General features: G+C 41.1%; 1 protein-coding gene across 8 annotated transcripts in view; it reads right to left on the reverse strand.

Annotated features, from left to right (window-relative positions):
• Positions 1-16,594, reverse strand: part of LOC106605045 (clathrin coat assembly protein AP180) — a 67,372-nt gene extending 50,778 nt beyond the window's left edge. For 5 of the 8 annotated variants that reach the window (XM_045718311.1, XM_045718313.1, XM_045718312.1 and 2 more), the window contains exons 1-2: positions 16,315-16,593; positions 15,644-15,872 (exon numbers count right to left, since the gene is read on the reverse strand). In XM_045718311.1, coding sequence (XP_045574267.1) covers positions 15,644-15,773 — 130 coding nt within the window. In that variant the 5' untranslated portion in view covers positions 15,774-15,872; positions 16,315-16,593. Of the gene's footprint in view, positions 1-15,643 lie in introns of all 8 variants that reach the window. The other 3 variants (XM_014200288.2, XM_045718314.1, XM_014200287.2) reach the window with 3 other exon arrangements.
• Positions 16,595-21,449: the final 4,855 nt, after the last annotated feature.

Here is a 21,449-nt window from a genome sequence, read left to right on the forward strand (position 1 = left end):
ATAGAATTTGTAGATAATTGGCCTTCTTTCTAGGACTCACCCACAAACAGGTCCAAGCCTGGCCTGCTGAGGAGTGACGGACTCCATCTTAGCCGGAAGGATGCTCTCATCTTATCTATGAACATAGACAGGGCTCTAACTCCTCTAGCTCCACAATGAGCTAAACATGGCGGTGTTCGCTCTAGCAATCTCACTGGAATAAAGACCTCCTCCATTTCTGTCATTATTGAAAGAGATTGTGATATCTTACATCTCAAAATAGGGCTACTTAATGTTAGATCCCTCACTTCCAAGGCAGTTATAGTCAATGAACTAATCACTGATCATAATCTTGATGTGATTGGCCTGACTGAAACATGGCTTAAGCCTGATGAATTTACTGTGTTAAATGAGGCCTCTCCTCTTGGTTACACTAGTGACCATATCCCCCACGCATCCCGCAAAGGTGGAGGTGTTGCTAACATTTACAATAGCAAATTTCGTTTAAAAAAAAAAATGACAGCATTTTCGTCATTTGAGCTTCTAGGCATGAAATCTATGCAGCTTACTCAATCACTTTTTATAGCTACTGTTTACTGGCCGTATACAGCGTTCCTCACTGAGTTCCCTGAATTCCTATCGGACCTTGTAGTCATGGCAGATAATATAAAAAATGTTGGTGACTTCAATATTCACATGGAAAAGTCCACATACCTACTCCAAAAGGCTTTCGGAGCCATCATCGACTCAGTGGGTTTTGTCAAACATGTCTCCGGACCTACTCACTGCCACAGTCATACTCTGGAGCTAGTTTTGTCCCATGGAATAAATATTGTGGATCATAATGTGTGAAGGTGGTAAATTACCTTTTGATGGCGTCAGACCAAGGCTCTGCATCTGTCCTCGTGCTCCTAGACCTTAGTGTTGCTTTTGATACAATCGATCACCACATTCTTTTGGAGAGATTGGAAACCCAAATTGGTCTACACAGACAAGTTCTGGCCTGGTTAAGATCTTATCCTACGGAAAGATATCAGTTTGTCTCTGTGAATGGTTTGTCCTCTGACAAATCAACTGTACATTTCGGTGTTCCTCAAGGTTCAGTTTTAGGACCACTATAGTTTTCACTATATATTTTACCTCTTGGTGATGTCATTCAGAAACATAATGTTACACAGCTGTACATTTCGATGAAACATGGTGAAGCCCCAAAATTGCCCTCCCTGGAAGCCTGTGTTTCAGACATAAGGAAGTGGATGGCGGCAAATGTTTTACTTTTAAACTCAGACAAAACAGAGATGCTAGTCCTAGGTCCCAAGAAACAAAGAGAACTGCTGTTGGATCTGACAATTCATCTTGATGGTTGTACAATTGTCTCAAATAAACTGTGAAGGACCTCGGCGTAAGACTGTTTTAAGGACAGCTTTTTTCCATCTACGTAACATTGCAGAAATCAGAAACTTTCTGTCCAAAAATGATGCAGAAAAATGTATTCATGCTTTTGTCACTTCTAGATTAGACTACTGCAATGCTCTACTTTCCAGCTACCCAGAAAAAGCACCAGATAAACTTCTGTTAGTGCTAAACACAGCTGCTAGAATCTTGACTAGAACCAAGAAATTTGATCATTGTATTCCTGTGCTAGCCTCTCTACACTGGTTTCCTGTTAAGGCTAGGGCTGATTTCAAGGTTTTACTGCTAACCTACAAAGCATTACATGGGCTTGCTCCTACCTATCTTTCCGAATTGCTCCTGCCGTACATACCTACATGTACGTTATGGTCACAAGACGCAGGCCTTCTTATTGTCACTAGAATTTCTAAGCAAACAGCTGGTGGCAAGGCTTTCTCCTATAGATCTCCATTTTTATGGAATGCTCTGCCTATCCATGTGAGAGACGGAGACTTGGTCTCAACCTTTAAGTCTTTATTGAAGACTCATCTCTTCAGTAGGTCCTATTATTGAGTGTAGTCTGGCCCAGGGGTGTGAAGGTGAACAGAAAGGCACTGGAGCAACGAACTGCCCTTCCTGTCTCTGCCTGGCCGGTTCCCCTCTCTCCACTGGGATTCTCTGCCTCTAATCCTTTTACGGGGGCTGTCACTGGCTTACTGGTGCTCTTCCATGCCGTCCCTAGGAGGGGTGCGTCACTGAGTGGGTAGAGTCACTGATGTGATCTTCCTGTCCGGGTTGGCGCCCCCCTCGGGTTCATGCCGTGGAGGAGATCTTCGTGGGCTATACTCGGCATTGTCTCAGGGTAGTAAGTTGGTGGTTTGAAGATATCCCTCTACTGGTGTGGGGGCTGTGCTTGATTAGGTTTATATCCTGCCTGGTTGGCCCTGTCCGGGGGTATTGTCGGAAGGGGCCACACTGTCTCCTGACCCCTCCTGTCTCAGCCTCCAGTATTTATGCTGCAATAGTGTGATCGGGGGGCTAGGATCAGTCTGTTATATCTGCAGTATTTCTCCGGTCTTATCCTGTGTCCTGTGTGAAGTTAAGTATGCTCCCTCTAACTCTCTCTCTTTCTCTCTTTTCTCTCTTCTCTCGGAGGACCTGAGCCCTAGGACCATGCCTCAGGACTACCTGGCCTGATGACTCCTTGCTGTCCCCAGTGCACCTGGTCGTGCTGCTGCTCCAGTTTCAACTGTTCTGCCTATGGAACCCTGACCTTTTCACCGGACGTGCTACCTTGTCCCGGACCTGCTGTTTTTCGACTCTCTACCGCACCCGATGTCTCTAACTCTTAATGATTGGCTATAAAAAGCCATCTGACATTTACACCTGAGGTGCTGACCTGTTGCACCCTCTACAACCACTGTGATTATTATTTGACCCTGCTGGTCATCTATGAACGTTTGAACATCTTGGCCATGTACTGTTATAATCTCCACCCGGCACAGCCAGAAGAGGACTGGCGACCCCTCAGAGCCTGGTTCCTCTCTAGGTTTCTTCCTAGGTTCCTGCCTTTCCAGGGAGTTTTTCCTAGCCACCGTGCTTCTACATCTGCATTGCTTGCTGTTTGGGGTTTTAGGCTGGGTTTCTGTGTAGGACTTTGTGACATCAGCTGATGTAAATGGGGCTTTATAAATACATTTGATTGATTATGGTTCATTGTTTAACTAGCTAGCTACATGTCTAAACAAAAGACTCCACAATACAAATAACCATTTCACTGTACCATTTACATCTTCTGTATCCTATGCATGTGTAACGGCTGTCGTAGAGAGGGGACAAAAGTGCAGCGTGTTGAGTGCTCATGATGAATATTTATTTTAACTCAGAACACAAAAAAAATGATAAAGAGAAAACGAAAGCGCACAGTTCTGTCAGGTACAGAAAACTAAACAGAAGACAACTACCCACAAACACAGGTGGGAAAAAAAACTACTTAAGTATGATCTCCAATTAGAGACAACGAGGACCAGCTGCCTCTAATTGGAGATCCCCCCCCCAAAAAAAACATAGAAATAGAAAACTAGAAGCCAAACATAGAAATACAAAACATAGAAAAACACAAAACACCCACTGTCACGTCCTGACCTACTCTACCATAGAAAATAACATCTAACTATGGTCAGGACATGACAGCATGTGACAAATAAACATAACTTTTATTTGATATAGTACGTGTTTACCAGAGATGGTAACGTGAAGAACAACATGACCTGCACCAAAGTTAGGTTAGGATATAGGCCAAGGACTAGATAAAATGTATTTGTACTACTACTTTTTTGCTTCTACTTTTAGTCTTCAAATATTTGGTTGTTTAGTACACTACCTTATTAACTCTGTTTAGCACATGGCCTCACATGTGAATCCTTAAAGAGATGGGTGCGGTTAAGGTTTAAGATGGTGTGAACGATGTTGAACGGGTGTAGACAAAGAGAACTCTCCAGTAGGTGTACCAAAACATTTAAGGGCATTTTCAGAATAACTTCCCCATTGTTCCTCAACTGCAGTGTATGATATACTATTTTCTAACTCTGACTCTAATTTTATCCAATGTAACAAACACAATTTCAAATGTTGCTAAATAGGACCAAATCCAGGTGGTGGGTTACATATCTGCTGCCACCTCTCACCTCCTCTCACCTCCTCCTCCAACCCCTACTACTACATAAAATCTGTTAATTGGAATGACTGTTGATTTAGATTTAGGCAGTGCAGGTGATAATTAACAGTGCTGGTGATAATTAAGCTCACACACACACACACACACACACACACACACACACACACACACACACACACACACACACACACACACACACACACACACACACACACACACACACACACACACACACACACACACACACAGAGAGAGATGGGTATTCTGCTGCAAATGCCTGCCGGATGTCATGATAGAAGATATAATCATGAATATTGACTGTGTGTGTGTTGTTGGGTATGTATGTGTGTTGATGTGTGTACGTGCATGCGTGTGTGTCCACAACCCTGATCATGACTCATGTACACTCAAACAGCTGTTGTAGCAGGGCAAGAGGATGGAAGTCATATTGTTTAAATTGCATTGGATAAAGATGGTGGTCCTTCTGAGCAGCAGGGTAGCAGGTCTCCTCCTTCTGAACCATCTAATTTGGCTGTAATCCAAATCCTGCCAGTGCACTACCTCACTCTGGGCTCAGGCTAAGACTGTCCATCTCATCTTACTTGGGTCTTAACCTTTGAAGTCAGTATGAAAACCATCAGGTTTTCTGACCATAGGGACCAAAAAACACGGTAGAAGCCAGAATCCCAACATGGCCACAATAATAAGTTGATGTGAGAGTCATGAAGAGGTTAAAAGTTTCCCAAGACTTGTGCCCAGGCAGCTGGGGGCCATGAGTGGCACACAAAGCTGGGCTTCTTAATCCATAGCGTCCCCATACAGTTGTGTTCTCTATCCCCTTCCACACAAAGAGAACTTGGCAGGAGAACGTACTTAGCATTCACACATAAGCAGTGCAACAGCTCTAAGATTGCTGGAGCCTGCACTGAAGACACAAGCAGGCCCTGTCGAGCCACCATCAAGAGTGTTGAAAGATGTTAAAGCACCTCCTTGCTGTTCAGCTGTAATGATCACAATTCTAAAATAATTAACACATGGATCTTTCACACAGGTGTGTCTCCAACCCCCTGCTAAGATGATAGCTGACCTGACATCATACTCTTTTCAGGGCTTTCAATGTCAGCTGTGGTGTGAAGCTACACCATCTTCTAGGTGTGAAGGTGTGGTCTGAGGAATCCTGACTGACAGACGGACCATTACAGTCTACTGTGTTGTCTGGCAGGAGGAATTTTCTCAAGAGAGAAAATGTTTTGAAATAGGGAGATTTTAAATGCAAAATATTGCTTTACAAAATGTTTTGCTACAGAGTGCCCTACTGAACATGACCCGTGATCTAGTTCAGCTACTACACTGGTGTCCTATTACACTACTACTGTATTATGTCTAGTGAAATCCCTTGTCCAGTGAGGGTTGGACACCTGAGAGAGGTTGGAGGCTCTCTCTCTCCCTCTCTCCTCACTGCAGCACACTACTAGCACTGCATCATTTCACTCTCTACTGGGAGAGAATGAATAGGGGTGGGGTAAGGATGATTTGGAGAGAGAGCCTCTCTCCCTCTCGCTCTCCCGCTTATGGGTCAGCATGGAAAGCTCACAGGCTTGGTGTTTGACGATATTACACTCACGAAATCACCATGGAAACATCCCAGGACACAGAGTCTTCAAATGAAAAAGACATGAAAGACCTTTCAGCTTTTTAGATGGCACTACTCTATATCCAGACAAACTATTCCTTCATCACAAGATAACACATAGGATTGGGAAATGCCTTAACATTAAGTGTGCTTTGTTGTACATCAACCAGGCAAGAACATGTTCTGAATGAATATCAATTTCCAGTCCTCCTCTAGCCGATGGGGAAGCCTTGATGAACAAGACTTGGAAGGACAGCATCGCAACTAGTTCTAAATGAACAATAAAACAGTAGGATCCCCATTTTGCTCAAACATCATACTTCTTGTATATTTCCTTTTTTCCCCTCTCAATTATTGAAGTCTGAGAGGAAAATCTGCTGGATGCAAAAGTTATTAAATTCATAATGTTGTTAGAGCTAATAATGGTTTTGTGAGGGGTTCAGATCACAGTCCTGCAATAATCAAAAAAAATTACATATATTAAAACATTTAAAAAATAATTTCTATCTATATATATATATATATATATTATTTGTCCTGTCTGTCCCATCTCCCCCGCCCCCTTCTTAGGAGGTGCCACTATTTTCTATTCCCGCCTCCCTCCCTCCCTCCTCACTCCCTCTCCCCCTCCCCACCTCCCTCTCTCTTCCCCATGAGCTCATGTTGTGGACAAATCTATGCATAAAACAAAACATAATGGGTAGCTCATCTTATGTTTGAAAAATTGTTTGTGGGACCAAGGCACACATTAATAGAATTAACCTGTATGCATCGATATTCTATACTGACATTCAAAATACAATTGATAGATTCAAACAATTGTACATTTTTGACTGAATGTATCTAATGTTGTTTCCTTGGCGCTGTTCACACGAGCTATGGAGAGCTGTAGTGAAAGCCATCAAGGAAGTTTTGTAGCCATTGCGTTATGCTGAGGTTATGTTGAGGCTTGCATCTGGTCACTAACATTATTTTTGCCGCAGTCAGCCCAGACAACGATACTCGTTTCTGGGGTACTGTGAAAGTCAGTGAAGAGTCATCTTCAACAATAAAATACTGGGTAGATGGGGAATGGCAGCAGCAACTATGCTCGACACAGACCTGGCAACCTGTGACCAAAAGGTCTTCATAGTGGGGCAGTCCCACATCATGTGCATGTAGGTTCCAAAACTCAGTGGATGGAATGGTGTTCATAAGTGCACATAGCAGTTCTTAACTGCAAATGTAAAAAAAATGACACACCAAATTAAACATGTTTTTTTTAGGTCATGAAAGGATAATAAACCTTCATCATTCATTATGTCTGAAAATGTATGAATTGTTTGTACAGACCATTGTTTAAAAATAATAGGTTTCCCTCCCAAAGGTAAGGAGTTATTTCTAAATATTGGTGTTTGGGTATGCCATTGCACTTCCCAATTACCCAGTTTTTCGATTTGTTGCCAGGTCTGTATTGTGTGGGAGATGATTGGTCCTAACTGAGTACGGCACAACTTAGGAGATGAGGAACAGAATAGTATCTCTCAGTGTGAATGGTGACACTATATTTTCTTCAATTTCCAACCAAGAAAGACATTTATCTTGATCAAACTATTTCTTAAGTGGGCGGAGCACTAGAGACAAAGCATATTACTTGAAATTGGGTAAACCTAGACCCCCAAAACCTTTGGACTGCTGGAGTGTAGTCATTTTAATTCTGGGATGTGTCCCTTTCCATATAAAATTCAAGACTGAACTTTTGATATTTTCCCAGTACCCTAGTGGCGTGGGCAAAGGAAGCATGCCAACAAAGTGATTGAGTGATTGAGCAAGACATTAATTTTGACTTTTGAAATTCGACCTGATAAAGTGAATCTTAGATTAAACCATCTGTTGAGATCTGCTGTAATTGGAGCTGGGACTTGTTTGTAGATCTTCTAAACAAATGTATCTGGAAAGGGAAACATGCCAAGGTATTTAAAATGGGTCACAATTGGTATCTTCGATTCTATATTGAGATTGAACATTGCTTTGTTTAAGTGGGAGCAGAGATGATTTAGTGAGGTTAATCTTATAACTTGATATACTGCTGAATTGTCTGAATATACTTAATACATTAGGGAGGGATTGTGATATATTGTCAAGGTACAATAATACAGTACATTCAGAAAGTATTCAGACCCTTTCCCTTTTTCACATTTTGTTACATTACAGCCTTATTCTAAAATTGAGTAAATAAATAAACATCTTCATCAATCTACACACAATACCCCATAATGACAAAGCGACAACAGGTTGTCAGAATGTTTTGTCAGAATGTATTAGAAATAAAAACAGAAATACCTTATTTACATAAGTATTCAGTCCCTTTGCTATGACACTCAACATTTAGCTTAGGTGCATCCTGTTCCCATTGACCAATCTTGAGATGTTTCTACAACTTGATTAGAGTCCACCTGTGGTATATTTAATTGATTGGACATGAATTGGAAAGGCACGCACCTGTCTATATAAGGTCCCACAGTTGACAGTGCAGGTCAGAGCAAAAACCAACCCATGAGGTTGAAGGAATTGTCCATAGAGCTCCAAGACAGGATTGTGTCGAGGCACAGATCTGGGGACAGGTTCCAAAAATGTCAGCAACATTTAAGGTCCCCAAGAACACATTTGCCTCCATCATTCTTAAATGGCAGAAATTTGGAACGCCAAGACTCTTCCTAGAGCTGACTGCTCAGCCAAACTGAGAAATCGGGGGAGAAGGGCCTTGGTCAGGCAGGAAACCAAGAACCCGATGGTCAATCTGACAGAGCTACAGAGTTCCTCTGTAGAGGTGGGAGAAACTTCCAGAAAAACAACCATCTCTGCAGCACTCCACCAATCAGGCATTTATGGTAGAGTGGCCAGACAGAAGCCACTCCTCAGTAAAAAGCACATGACAGCCCTCTTGGAGATTGCCAAAAGGCACCTAAAGGACTCTCAGACCATGAGAAACAAGATTCTCTGGTCTGATGAAACCAAGATTGAACTATTTGGCCTGAATGCCAAGCGTCACGTCTGGAGGAAACCTGGCACCATCCCTACGGTGAAGTATGGTGGTGGCAGCATCATGCTGTGAGGATGTTTTTCAGTGGCAGGGACTGGAAGACTAGTCAGGATTGAGGGAAAGATGAACAGAACAGAGAGATCCTTGATGAAAACCTGCTCCAGAGGGCTCAGGACTTCAGACTCAGGCAAAGGTTCACCTTCCAACAGGACAATGACCCTAAGCACACAGCCAAGACTTCGGGACAAGTCTCTGAAAGTCCTTGAGTGGCCCAGCCAGAGCCCGGACTTGAACCCGATCTAACATCTCTGGAGAGACCTGAAAATAGCTGTGCAGCAAAGCTCCCCATCCAACCTGACAGAGCTTGAGAGGATCTTCAGAGAAGAAATGGAGAAACTCCCCAAATACCGATGTGCCAAGCTTGTAGCGTCATACGCAAGAAGACTCAAGAAGGTTCTTCAACAAAGTACTGAGTAAAGGGTTTAAATGCGTATGTAAATGTGATATTTATTATTTTTTTGACCCAAAAATGTAAACCCTGTTTTTGCTTTGTCATTATTGTCACGTCTGCTCCTGCTCCTCCCCTCCGGCGTACGACGTCGCCAGAGTACTAACCACCGGTCCTGGGATTCATCATTACGCACAGCTGGCACTCATCATTACGCACACCTGTGAATCATTATGATTCACACCTGGACTCCATTATCTTCATAATTTCCTCCCCTTTATATGTCACTCTCCCAGGTTCACTCACCAGTTGGTATTGTTCTTGTGTATCAGCGTACTGCCTTATTTTAGTGTCATGTTCTTGGTTTTGTTGTTTTATTAAAACGTTTCACCTGCACCTGCTTCCGACTCACCGCCCCATCATTACAATTATGGGGTATTGTGTGTAGATTGATGAGGAAAAAATAAAATGTAATCCATTTTAGAATAAGGCTGTAATGTAACAAAGTGTCGAAAAAGTCAAAGGGTCTGAATACTTTCCGAATGCACTGTATGCCATCTGCATATAATGAGATTTGGTGGTCCGTGTCCTCAACTGATATTTGCTCTAAATCTTGGGATTGACCTATTGTTTTAGCTAAAGGCTCCAGTGATAGGGCAAATAGGTGACTAGACGCTGGACAGCCTTGATGAGTTCCCCGTTTGATGTCGAACTGTGAGGAGCATTGGTTGCCCATCAAGACCATTGCAAAGGGGTTACGATACATATTTATAAATATTTAGCCAAATACCATTCTTTCCATAGAATACCAGAAACGGTCAAAGGCCTGACTGCACAGGGGGATGGTATATTAGGAGTAATGTGCATTATACATATGAGATGTCTCAGACTAGCGTCAGACAATCTATATTTGACAAAAGCTGTTTGATCTGGATTAACTAGTTTGGGTAAATGGTTTCAAGACGTTTGGCTAGAACCTTTGTGTACAATTTCATGTCACTGTTAATGAGGGAGAGAGGCCTATGACTTGAATAGAGAGTTGTGTCTTTACCTTTTTTATGTAACAGAGAGATAATTGCACTATTAACATCTCTATTGAAAAAGCCCATTTGAATAGATATTTGTACCATTTCTAATAATATCAAGCCAAGATCAGACCAAAAGGTTAAATAGAATTCCGGTGGGATGCCATCCCATCCAGGGGATTTACCTCAGTTCATGTCTTTCAATGCATCGTGCAGTTCATTGAGCATTATACTGTAGGTGCATTTAGAGTGTGAATCATCGCAGGAGAGTTGCGGTAGATTCAAGCCCTCGAAAAAGGGTCTCTTGCTTTCTGCTGTATTTTGTACTTCAGAACTGTATAATTTTTCATATACATTTTTAAATTGTAAATTGATTGATGGTGAAAAAGAGAGCACGTCAGCCTGAATGGAAACAACGTCAGCAAGACTATCCTTATTGCGTAATTTACTAGCTAAGAGGAAGCTAGGTCTATTACCGTCCACATAATCAGTTTGTCTGACTTCATGAATTAGAAATTCTGCTCTTAATCTCAGTAAGGAATTTAACTCAGATTTGATGATTAATAATTCTTTCTCCTTCTCGGCGTACATTTTTTTTTCTGCTGTTGACGAGTTAGTAAGAATAAAGTGAGACTGTTGAGACTTGTTCAAACCAGAAGCAAATGCTATTGTATTGTTTCTAATGAACCCTTTAATGGCATCCCACAGGAATCCATTGTCATTCACCAATTCTTTGTTGAGGAAGATAAATTCATGTAAATCAGACCTGAATTGATTACAGAAATCCAATTTTTTTAAGAGAGTGAGATTACTTGTGGCACGATTTGGAACATTGTTTATAGTTTGCATAAGTTTCATGATCAGACATAGACATACAGTATGTACAATTTCCACCTTTTGTACTAGATGCAATAACTGTGATGAAAGTAATATGTAATCAATCTATCCTTGAAAATTATCTGTGCCTAGCAGAGTAAAATGTATATTCTTTCAGGTGTGGATTATGCACTCTCCATATTGTATATCTACTAGTGTAACATCAGAAACCATATTTTGCTATGCTATAGTGGCTAGTGGTACAGTACCCGATTTGTTAGATTTACACATTGTCGGATTTATGGTTGTATTCATGTCACCACCTAAGACCATATGGAAATCAGATACTCCAGCAAGAATTTTGGATAGAGAGACAAAAAAACTAATAATCGTAAGTATTGGGGGCATATGCAGAAACCAAAATATATACAGTACCAGTCAAAAGTTTGGACACACATACTCATTCAAGGGTTTTTCTTTATTTTTACTATTTTCTACATTGAAGAATAATAGTGAAGACATCAAAACTATGAAAAAACACAGATGTATTAACCAAAAAAGTGTTGACATTTTTAAAATATATTTTACATTCTTCAAAGTAGCCACCCTTTGCCTTCATGACAGCTTTGAACACTCTTGGCATTCTCTCAACCAGCTTCATGAGGAATGCTTTTCCAACAGTCTTGAAGGAGTTCCCACATATGCTGAGCACTTGTTGGCTGCTTTTCCTTCACTCTGCGGTCCAACTCATCCCAAACCATCTCAATTGGGTTGAGGTTGGGTGATTGTGGAGGCCAGATCATCTGATGCAGCACTCCATCACTCTCCTCCTTGGTCAAATAACCCTTACACAGCCTGGAGGTGTGTTGGGTCATTGTACTGTTGAAAAACAAATGATAGTCCCACTAAGCACAAACCAGATGGGATGGCGTATCGTTGCAGAATGATGTGGTAGCCATGCTGGTGAAGTGTGCCTTAAATTCGAAATAAATCACTGACAGTGTCACCAGCAAAGCAGCCCCACACCATCACACCTCACTCCCATGCTTCACGGTGGGAACCACACATGCGGAGATCATCCGTTCATCTACTCTGTGTCTCACAAAGACACGGCGGTTGGAACCAAAATCTCCAATTTGTACTCATTAGACCAAAGGACAGATTTCCACCGGACTAACGTCAATTGCTGTGTTTCTTGGCCTAAGCAAGTCACTTCTTCTTATGTGTGTCCTTTATTAGTGGTTTCTTTGCAGCAATTCGACCATGAAGGCCTGGTTCACACAGCCTCCTCTGAACAGTTGATGTTGAGATGTGCCCGTTACTTGAACTCTGTGAAGCATTTATTTGGGCTGCAATCTGAGGTGCACTTAACTTAAATGAACTTCCCTGCAGCAGAGGTAACTGTGGGTCTTCCTTTCCTGTGGCGGTCCTCATGAGAGCCAGTTTCATCAAAGTGCTTGACGGTTTTTGCGACTGCACTTGAAGAAACATTCAAAGTTCTTGAAATGTTCCGCATTGACTGACCTTCATGTCTTAAAGTAATGAAGGATTGTCATTTCTCTTTGCTTATTTGAGCTGTTCTTGCCATAACATGGACTTGGTCTTTTACCAAATAGGGCTATCTTCTGTATACCAACTGATTTGTCTCAAACGCATTAAGAAGGAAAGAAATTCCACAAATTAACTTTTAACAAGGCACACCTGTTAATTGAATGCATTCTAGGTGACTACCTCATGAAGCTGGTTGAGAGAATGCCAAGAGTGTGCAAAGCTGTCATCAAGGCAAAGGGTGAATAATCTCAAATATAAAATATATTTAGATCTGTTTAACACTGTTTTGTTTACCACATGATTCCATATGAGTTATTTCATAGTGTTGATGTCTTCACTATTATTCTACAATGTAGAAAATAGTTTAAAAAATATATATATATATAAAAACCCTTGAATGAGTCAGTGTGTCCAAACTTTTGATTGGTGCTGGAAATTTGCCAGAAAATATTTCTTTCACATAGGCAATTCTCCCTTCTTGATCATTGAAACTTGAGATTACGGTGAAAAAAAAACAATTACCACTTTTGTTTTATTATTAACAGAAGAAAAGGCAGCCAACTTCAAGTTGTTGTTTTCTATTTTGCTTATATCATCCTTCATTATATCAGATTCCTGGAGCATGGCAATATCTACTCCTTTCCTATTCATAATATCAAAACAACTAGTATGCTTTTTTTTCTCCTTTTATGCCCTGTAAGTTCCAAGAAAGCACAGTTAGCTTAACCATTAAAAATCTGGAAAATACTTTGTTGCAAATGTAATAATGAGTAAATAAAGTAAATAAAAAGTAAATAGATGAGTAATCAATAATCAGCAAAGAATACAGTACGTAAAAATTAAAAATAAACTACATTTTCCAAGAGCCCTCCCAGATCGCAACTCATATAAACCTCCCCCTTTCCCTCCCCTACCCTCCCACTAAAAAGGGAATACTTGTGATTATATTGCAGTTGAATTAGACTTGTAATATCTACAGCAATGTTTGATTTAATTATGTGACTATTTGCCATATGTACTATTTTGTGTGTGTGTGTGTGTGTGTGTGTGTGTGTGTGTGTGTGTGTGTGTGTGTGTGTGTGTGTGTGCGCATGCGTACGTGTGCATGCCTATATATGTGTGTGAACCTGTTGTGTATTCAGTGGAGAGCATTGTCCCTTAGAGCTAGTCAGTGGGCGACATCACATATACTCAGAGCACTAAACGAGAGTGACTGGCTATGAGGAGCAGAGGACACCGAGTCTGCACTTTCCGAGATGTCAAAAGATTGCTGACACATGATTGGCCGGGGGTGGGCTTTCCAATCCCCCAATCCCATGAATAAGGGGAGTACATAAATATGCTTTACTCCCAGACTCAAAGAGGGTGGATTGGGTGGATTGAATTATCCCTGAGAGGTTTTGCCAAGGTCACTCTTGGTTTTCATATTGATGATGTACAGAAGGAGAAACTACAGCCTTAGGTTACCTAGCTGGCGCAGTATTGGGCTATCATCCTGGCAAGCAGACTCTCTTGGCCTAATTGCCACAGACTGATCACCACTGGTCCTTATGGAGAAAGTGAGGCAAACAAGCCACCTGCCATCAGTGATCATGTAGGCCTGATGCAAAACAGAGGCCTTTGGATTAAATTGATCTGGTGCCTGACTTGGGCACCCATGACAAAGATTCTCTCAGGTAGGAGTGTATGATCTTTCAAATGCTATACATAATCGCATACAGGGGTATACACTTAGTATACAAAACATTAAGAATACCTGCTCGTTCCATGACATAGACTGACCAGGTGAATCCAGGTGAACGCTTATGACCCCTTATCAATGTCACTTGTTAAATCCAATTCAATCAGTGTAGATGAAGGGGAGGAGACAGGTTAAATAATTATTTTCAAGCCTCGCGACAATTGAGGCATGGATCGTGCACCACTGAGTGGGTGAATGGGCAAGACAAAAGATTTAAGCACCTTTGAACGGGATATGGTTTGTGTCAAGAACTGCAACGCTGACGGATGCTTCACACTCAACAGTTTCCTGTGTGTATCAAGAATGGTCCACCACCCAAAGGACATCCAGCCAACTTGACACAACTGTGGGAAGTAATTGGAGTCAACATGGGCCAGCATCCCTGTGGAACGCTTTCAACAGCTTGTAGAGTCCATGCCCTGACAAATTGAAGCTGTTCTTAGGGCAAAAGGTTGGAGGTGCAACTCAGTATTAGGAAGGCGTTCCTAATGTTTGGTATGCTCAGTGTATATTGCGTGTTTTAGACATTTAGTAAAATACAACTCTGAAACTAAGAAGTTAATTCAGCACATCGGGTTTCCTATGTCATTGTAAGACAAAACCTGAAAAACAAACTTGTATCTCCTCACCATCTAACAAAGTGGGGCTTTGATACCAGACACAGCTGACAGACAGTGCCACTCCGCCTCCTATACCTCCTCACATTGGCCAGGTCCCGAGGTACAAGCCTGTGTTAGTAGTAGTGACAACAGGACCTCTCAGATGAGGGTGGAAGGAAGGATGCAGAGGTAGGAGGCTGATGGCTCTGTTCTGTTCAATGTCCTGGCTCGGAGTTGACTACTTCAGTCTAACTGCCCCTTTTATGAGCACAGCAGGCATCAATATTGATCGGTGATGCCTGGCAGGGGCCTGGATAGTCTGGCTAAAGCGAAACATCATTTGTTTTAGGTCTACATGCTGAAAACATTTATTTCACACAAGCAAAGCAAATGAAGATGGTGAACCATTGCTATTGATTTAATAATATTATAATATGGGTATAGGTATCACAGGAGGTTGGTGGCACCTTAATTGAGGAGGACGGGCTCGTGGTAATGGCTGGAGCGGAATGAGTAGACTAGTATTAAATACATGAAACAAATAGTTTGATGACATTCCATTTGCTCCATTATGAGCGTCCTCCCCTTAACAGCCTCCACTGATAGGTATAATATTATTCAATCACAGGAACACACACACACATACATACATACATACATACATACACACACACACACACACACACACACACACACACACACACAGGGAACCAGTACTTGTAAGGTGTGTGTAGAGATAGGGAGGAGAGGCCATAATTACATTCCAGGTGTTTTTTCTTGGGTGCTGTCTGCTCATGAGTGGTAGCTTTGCAGACAGCTCGAGCAACCTCCGATCCCGTCAAGCTGTATTGCGCCGCGGCAATGCGGTCCGTCAGCGTCTGCCCCGACATCTTCTCTCCGTGGCGTCAAACCTCACGAATCAAACGTCAAAAATGGTCCCCCCCAAAGCACAACCAGTCGTGGTATTCCAGAGTGCCCTTAAAAATCCACTGGGGAGGTGGATATAGGGAAAATACTCTCAGCCTAGATATTGGGAAATGTTCTGAGATCGGAAATGAAACGACAAATTGAAAAGGATGCTTGACATGGATAATGGCAAATAAGGTTGCGTCGTGCTTTCCTCTCGAGTCCAATTTACCGATAGCCTATGCCTTACTTAGGCCTAGCCCATGCTATATGAACTCGATTTGATAAATAAGATTGGCCTATAGGCTAACAGAGGTGCAATTTATCCTCAATATGCAATACAAAAAGGCAAAGGGAGAGATGAGGTCGATTTATTTTCTATGATAGCTTCTCGTTGTAATTGTCTATAAACGGGAATTTATTTTTTGCAATGTTTGATTTGTATAATTCTACATTAGTAATAAATGTTTTACAATTAAATATCAGTTAAATTACTTGTAGGTTATTCTATTCTAAAGTCCTTACTGTAACGGTTTGGATGGTCTCCTCATAAAATGATGGTTCGCTGTGGATGATGCTCGACCGACAACGCGTCCTTCCCTCTTCCAGCGAAGGACTATATTCCTCACCAAGGACCCCCGTTTTTCAGCCAACTATTTCGCCTCTCAATTTATGGGCCATTAAATAACAGTGGCGTTCTTTCCCCCCAGTGATCCACCGTTCACCACCGACGATGCTTGAAACTGAGGAAGTGGATGGTGGCGTTTCGATGGATTTGCCTTGTTTGTTTATTTATTTATTATCTCACTCCTCCCCCTCGTCTGAGTCAGATGACACGTCATTTAAGAACCCAGTAGCAGTAGCAGAATCGATATAATCAGCGGGCTGCATCCCAATGGCGAGGCGAGTTCTTAAAAGGTTAAAGGGGACTACAGAAGCCAACGATGCAACTGATAGGCAGATACGCACGAGTAACTAACAGCTGATCTAGCCAGTGCTGGAGAAGGATGTGGAAAGCTCCCTGACTCAACTATATTATGTTGTATTACGCTGCTTATTATGCTTTCATATGTAATCCCCGTTGGAAGTCTGTCTGTCTTTTCCTCTGGATTCCCCGAGAAGAATGTTTTGTTCACAATGATATGTTTGCGCATCTATTGGTGATTATAGAGAAAACTTCAAGTATTTATATTAGAACCATTTCAGCACCATGGTGCTGTCCACAAGTGCTGCCCAGTCTATGGATCTCGAACCATTGCAGCATCATGGCGCTGTCCTCAATTGGTTTCCACCAAAAACACCTTCCACCAAGAAGACCAGCATCCTGGAGTCGCCTCTTCACTGTTGACATTGAGACTGGTGTTTTGCGGGTACTATTTAATGAAGCTGCCAGTTGAGGACTTGTGAGGCATCTGTTTCTCAAACTAGACACTCTAATGTACTTGTCCTCTTGCTCAGTTGTGCACTGGGGCCTCCCACTCCTCTTTCTATTCTGGTTAGAGCCAGTTTGCGCTGTTCTGTGAAGGGAATAGTACACAGCATTGCACGAGATCTTCAGTTTCTTGCCAATTTATCGCATGGAATAGCCGTCATTTCTCAGAAGAAGAACAGACTGACGAGTTTCAGAAGTTCTTTGTTTCTTGTCATTTTGAGCCTGTAATCAAATCCACAAATGCTGATGCTCCAGATACTCAACTAGTCTTAAGAATGCCAGTTTTATTGCTTCTTTAATCAGAGCTGTGCTAAGATAATTGCCAAAGTTTTTTCTAATGATCAATTAGCCTTTTAAAATGATAAACTTGGATTAGCTAACACAACGTGCCATTGGAACACAGGAGTGATGGTTGCTGATAATGGGCCTCTGTATGCCTATGTAGATATTCCATAAAAAATCTGCTGTTTCCAGCTACAATAGTCCTTTACAACATTAACAATGTCTACACTGTATTTCTGATCAATTTGATGCTATTTTAATGGACAAAAAAATATATTTTCTCTCAAAAACAAAGACATTTCTAAGTGACCCCAAAATTTTGAATGGTAGTGTATATATTTTTTATTGTAGGCTATAAGGACTAATAACACTAATAATAGCCTATTTATAATTGTTTTTAGCTTAAATGTCTAGGCCTAGCCTTCTCTGGTTGCTTGTAAGATCAGGTGCAGGCCTATTATGAGATCATCTTTATGACACCTCCAGGTGTCGAATTTATCGTCCGCATTCACTTGTCCATATTTTGCTCATAAGACGTTTGTAGTCTACTGTGATCGAATGTGTTTTAACAAGTGGAGCGAGATTTTGAAAAGAACGTACATTCAGGGAGTAGGTGGAAAGCAGGTAGAGCATGAAACCTACAATATACAATGAGTTCCAAAAGTATTCGGACAGTGAAATATTTTTTTGTTGTTTTCGCTAAGTACTCCAGCACTTTGAATTTTAAGTGGAGACTGTCAGCTTTAATTTGAGGGTATTTTCATCTATATCGGGGAACCATTAAGAAATTACAGCCCTTTTTAAACATATTCCCCCAATTTTAGAGGACCAAAAGTATTGGGACAAATTCACTTATATGTGTATTAAAGTAGCCAAAAGTTTAATATTTGGTTCCATATTCCAAGCACGCAATAATTACATCAAGCTTGTGACTCTACAAACCTGTTGGATGCACTTGCTGTTTGTTTTGTTTGCGTTTCAGATTTTTGTGCCCAATAGAAATGAATGGTAAAAAATGTATTGTGTCATTTTGGAGTCACTTTTATTGTAAATAGAATATGTTTCTATCTTTCTAATATGTTACCCATGTCATGAAAAAAGTTTACTCAAGTTTGACAAGAAGCACCTGGATGATCATCAAGACTCTTGGAAGAATGTTATATGGACAGATTATTAAAAAGTATAACTTTTTGGACAACATGGGTCCCATTATGCCTGGTAAAAAAACAAAACACTGCATTCCACAGTAAGAACCTTATACTAACAGTCAAGCATGTTCTTCCTAGGTTCCTGCTGTCATGACTTTCCCTCCTGGGTGAGGATCAGAGAGAGCCCCCTCTCCCACCAGAGAGGAAGGGTGGGAGTTGGTGTCATAATCCGTGTATGTAGGTGGCAGGGAAGTCAGGTGCAGGAGAAACCAAAGTGGTTTAAAAAATGGAGTATTTATTTACAAAAACTAACTCCAAAACCAACAAATAACAAATAACCCGTCAGACACCGATACATAAACAACACGTACATAACATAACAAACAATCACCGACAAGGATATGAGGGGAAACAGAGGGTTAAATACACAACATGTAATTACTGGGATAAGAAACAGGTGTGTAAGGAAACCATACAAAACCAATGGAAAATGAAAAACTGATCAATGGTGGCTAGAAGACCGGTGACGTCGATCGCCGAGCACCACCCGAAAAAGGAGGGGCATCAACTTCGGTAGAAGTCGTGACAGTTGGCCAGTTTTATGACGGTCATAAATACCTTGCAGGAACTCTTTCTCCCACTCTGCAGAAATGGAAGTTAAAAATCCCTTTGTTACAACAGGGAGAGATTTTGCAGTACTGTAACATCAAACGGATGGACATTGAAACAATATTTCTAACGTAAATAATGTGGTAAATGGTTTGTGGGACTCTAAACAATAATCATGCCAAATAAGTTGTTGTTTTGTGATATCGTTAAGGATGGTATAACCAAATAACGGCAACTCTACAAATGTATATGTCCCAGTTATCAGATTTACATCTAAATGTTGTGGAACTTTTTGTGAGAAGATGAAATGTGATTTTAGCCTTCTAAATGAGATAATACTGTAACATCAAAATACTTTTGCGAAGTCAGTAACCACACCCACATGAGCACAGACATTGTGGCAACGGTATGGAACCACCCTCCAAGGCGAGTGCTTAAAAGGACTCTGAAGAATTAACATATTAGACCAGCATGACCGACAGCGTGAGCTGAAAGGTACGAAATGGTTAGAAACTCTGAAACTTTCAACAGAGAAAAATAAAATCTCTACCAGACCAGACAGCGTGAAGCGGTGGCTACACGGCTGAGAAATGGTTTAAAACTAAAGACCAGCCGAAGTACAGCACGAGCTGGATATGGCAAAATGGTTTGAAACTACAATACCAGAAAATTGTAAAGCCCTCTGAAACTCAAAGAAGAAGACTACACAGGAACATTCAGTCTGCAGCTGTTTATGCACTGTTAGCCTAGGAAACTCGACCGAAGACGAGAGACAAAGAACAATTTTCTCTCACCACTATAGGTATCTCTAGGGTATGAAGAATAAGGCCCGCTGGACATGGCGTGGTATACCTCTTGAAGATACATTCTAAATAACACTCCGAGACCAACCTACTACAACTACTAAGGACATGGTGACCTCTGGTGGACAATTAGAGACTTCTGATGAACTAGAGACGACAAAGACATACAAGCGTAAATATGTACTTTGCATTTCTAAATCCAAATGAGCGGTTGTTAGGGTGCTAAATATCCATATTTACGATGAGCGTATTATTCAACTGTATGTATGATTGTTGAATTCCTTTGTCTCTCCTCCTCCCGCTCTTTCGTTCCCCACCCCTTTCATTGTGTACCAAGCCATCATATCGGGTTTGTCCACTAGGGACTTTTCATTGCATCATGTTAGTAACCGATGTATAATCTATCCTGTGTGTGTGTTTATTTAATTCTGTGTGATTATTTAGTTATTTAATAAATAAATAATTAAGCCAATTTGTGTATCATCATGGATATAGGGTTCGTGTAGATTTGAAGTCAACGACGTTCAGAATGAGACTGATGATGTAATAATGATAATTAACGATAATTGGTATAACGATATATTTAGATATTTAGAGTTCATTCAGAAAACGGTAACTCATTAAATAAACTTTTTCCGTGGTGCCCCAAGATTGCTAATGAGTTAATTGTTACATGATTAATTTAATCATCATAATAATTAAACATAGTTCAATGATTTGCTAAAATAATCGCCATCAAATTAATGGTATCTACGTCATGACATAGTGATGGCCCGTGCGAGGAATCTAAGATAAAATGACGCCTTCATGTTGCAATTCAGCATATATGAAATTGAAAAGAAGATTATGTTATACACCATGGGAGCTGTAGACAGGAATTGTTGAGGTGTGCGTGTTCCGATTTGAACAAAAGATATGGAGGGTGCCTCCGTGATAAAAATGTCTAGTGCTGGTACACAATCCAGCTAATTATAGAAATTTGAGAAATAGAGCTTTGGGCTAAACGTTAGTGCTATTTCTGTCTCCCGCATTTCAGAAGCGAGTAGACTCGGTCAGTTTTAATTTCTTAATCCAGACATATGGGCTGGCAAATTAGAGAAATTTGAGTAGCGATATTAGCTTAACCGAAGTGGTTAATTATCTCTCGGTCTCTCGCGTTTTCAGCAGAGCGAGTAGACCAAAGGTGTATTTCGTTGTTTTCCGCACGGTCCGGTAAAATATTGCGAAAAATAACGCCGAAAGGGTTTGAACATAGGACATTATTAGTAAAACCGTTCCCTTGTTTAAGGGGATCCTATGTTACTCGGAAGTGGGAATTCTGGTAAAAAGTAGGATTAGCTTTGCATGAGATGCTAAGCTAACAAAGACAGAGCAGCCATTTTTCTT

This window comes from Salmo salar, chromosome ssa05 (genome assembly GCF_905237065.1).
Source record: "Salmo salar chromosome ssa05, Ssal_v3.1, whole genome shotgun sequence".
NCBI classification, from domain to species: Eukaryota; Metazoa; Chordata; class Actinopteri; order Salmoniformes; family Salmonidae; genus Salmo; species Salmo salar.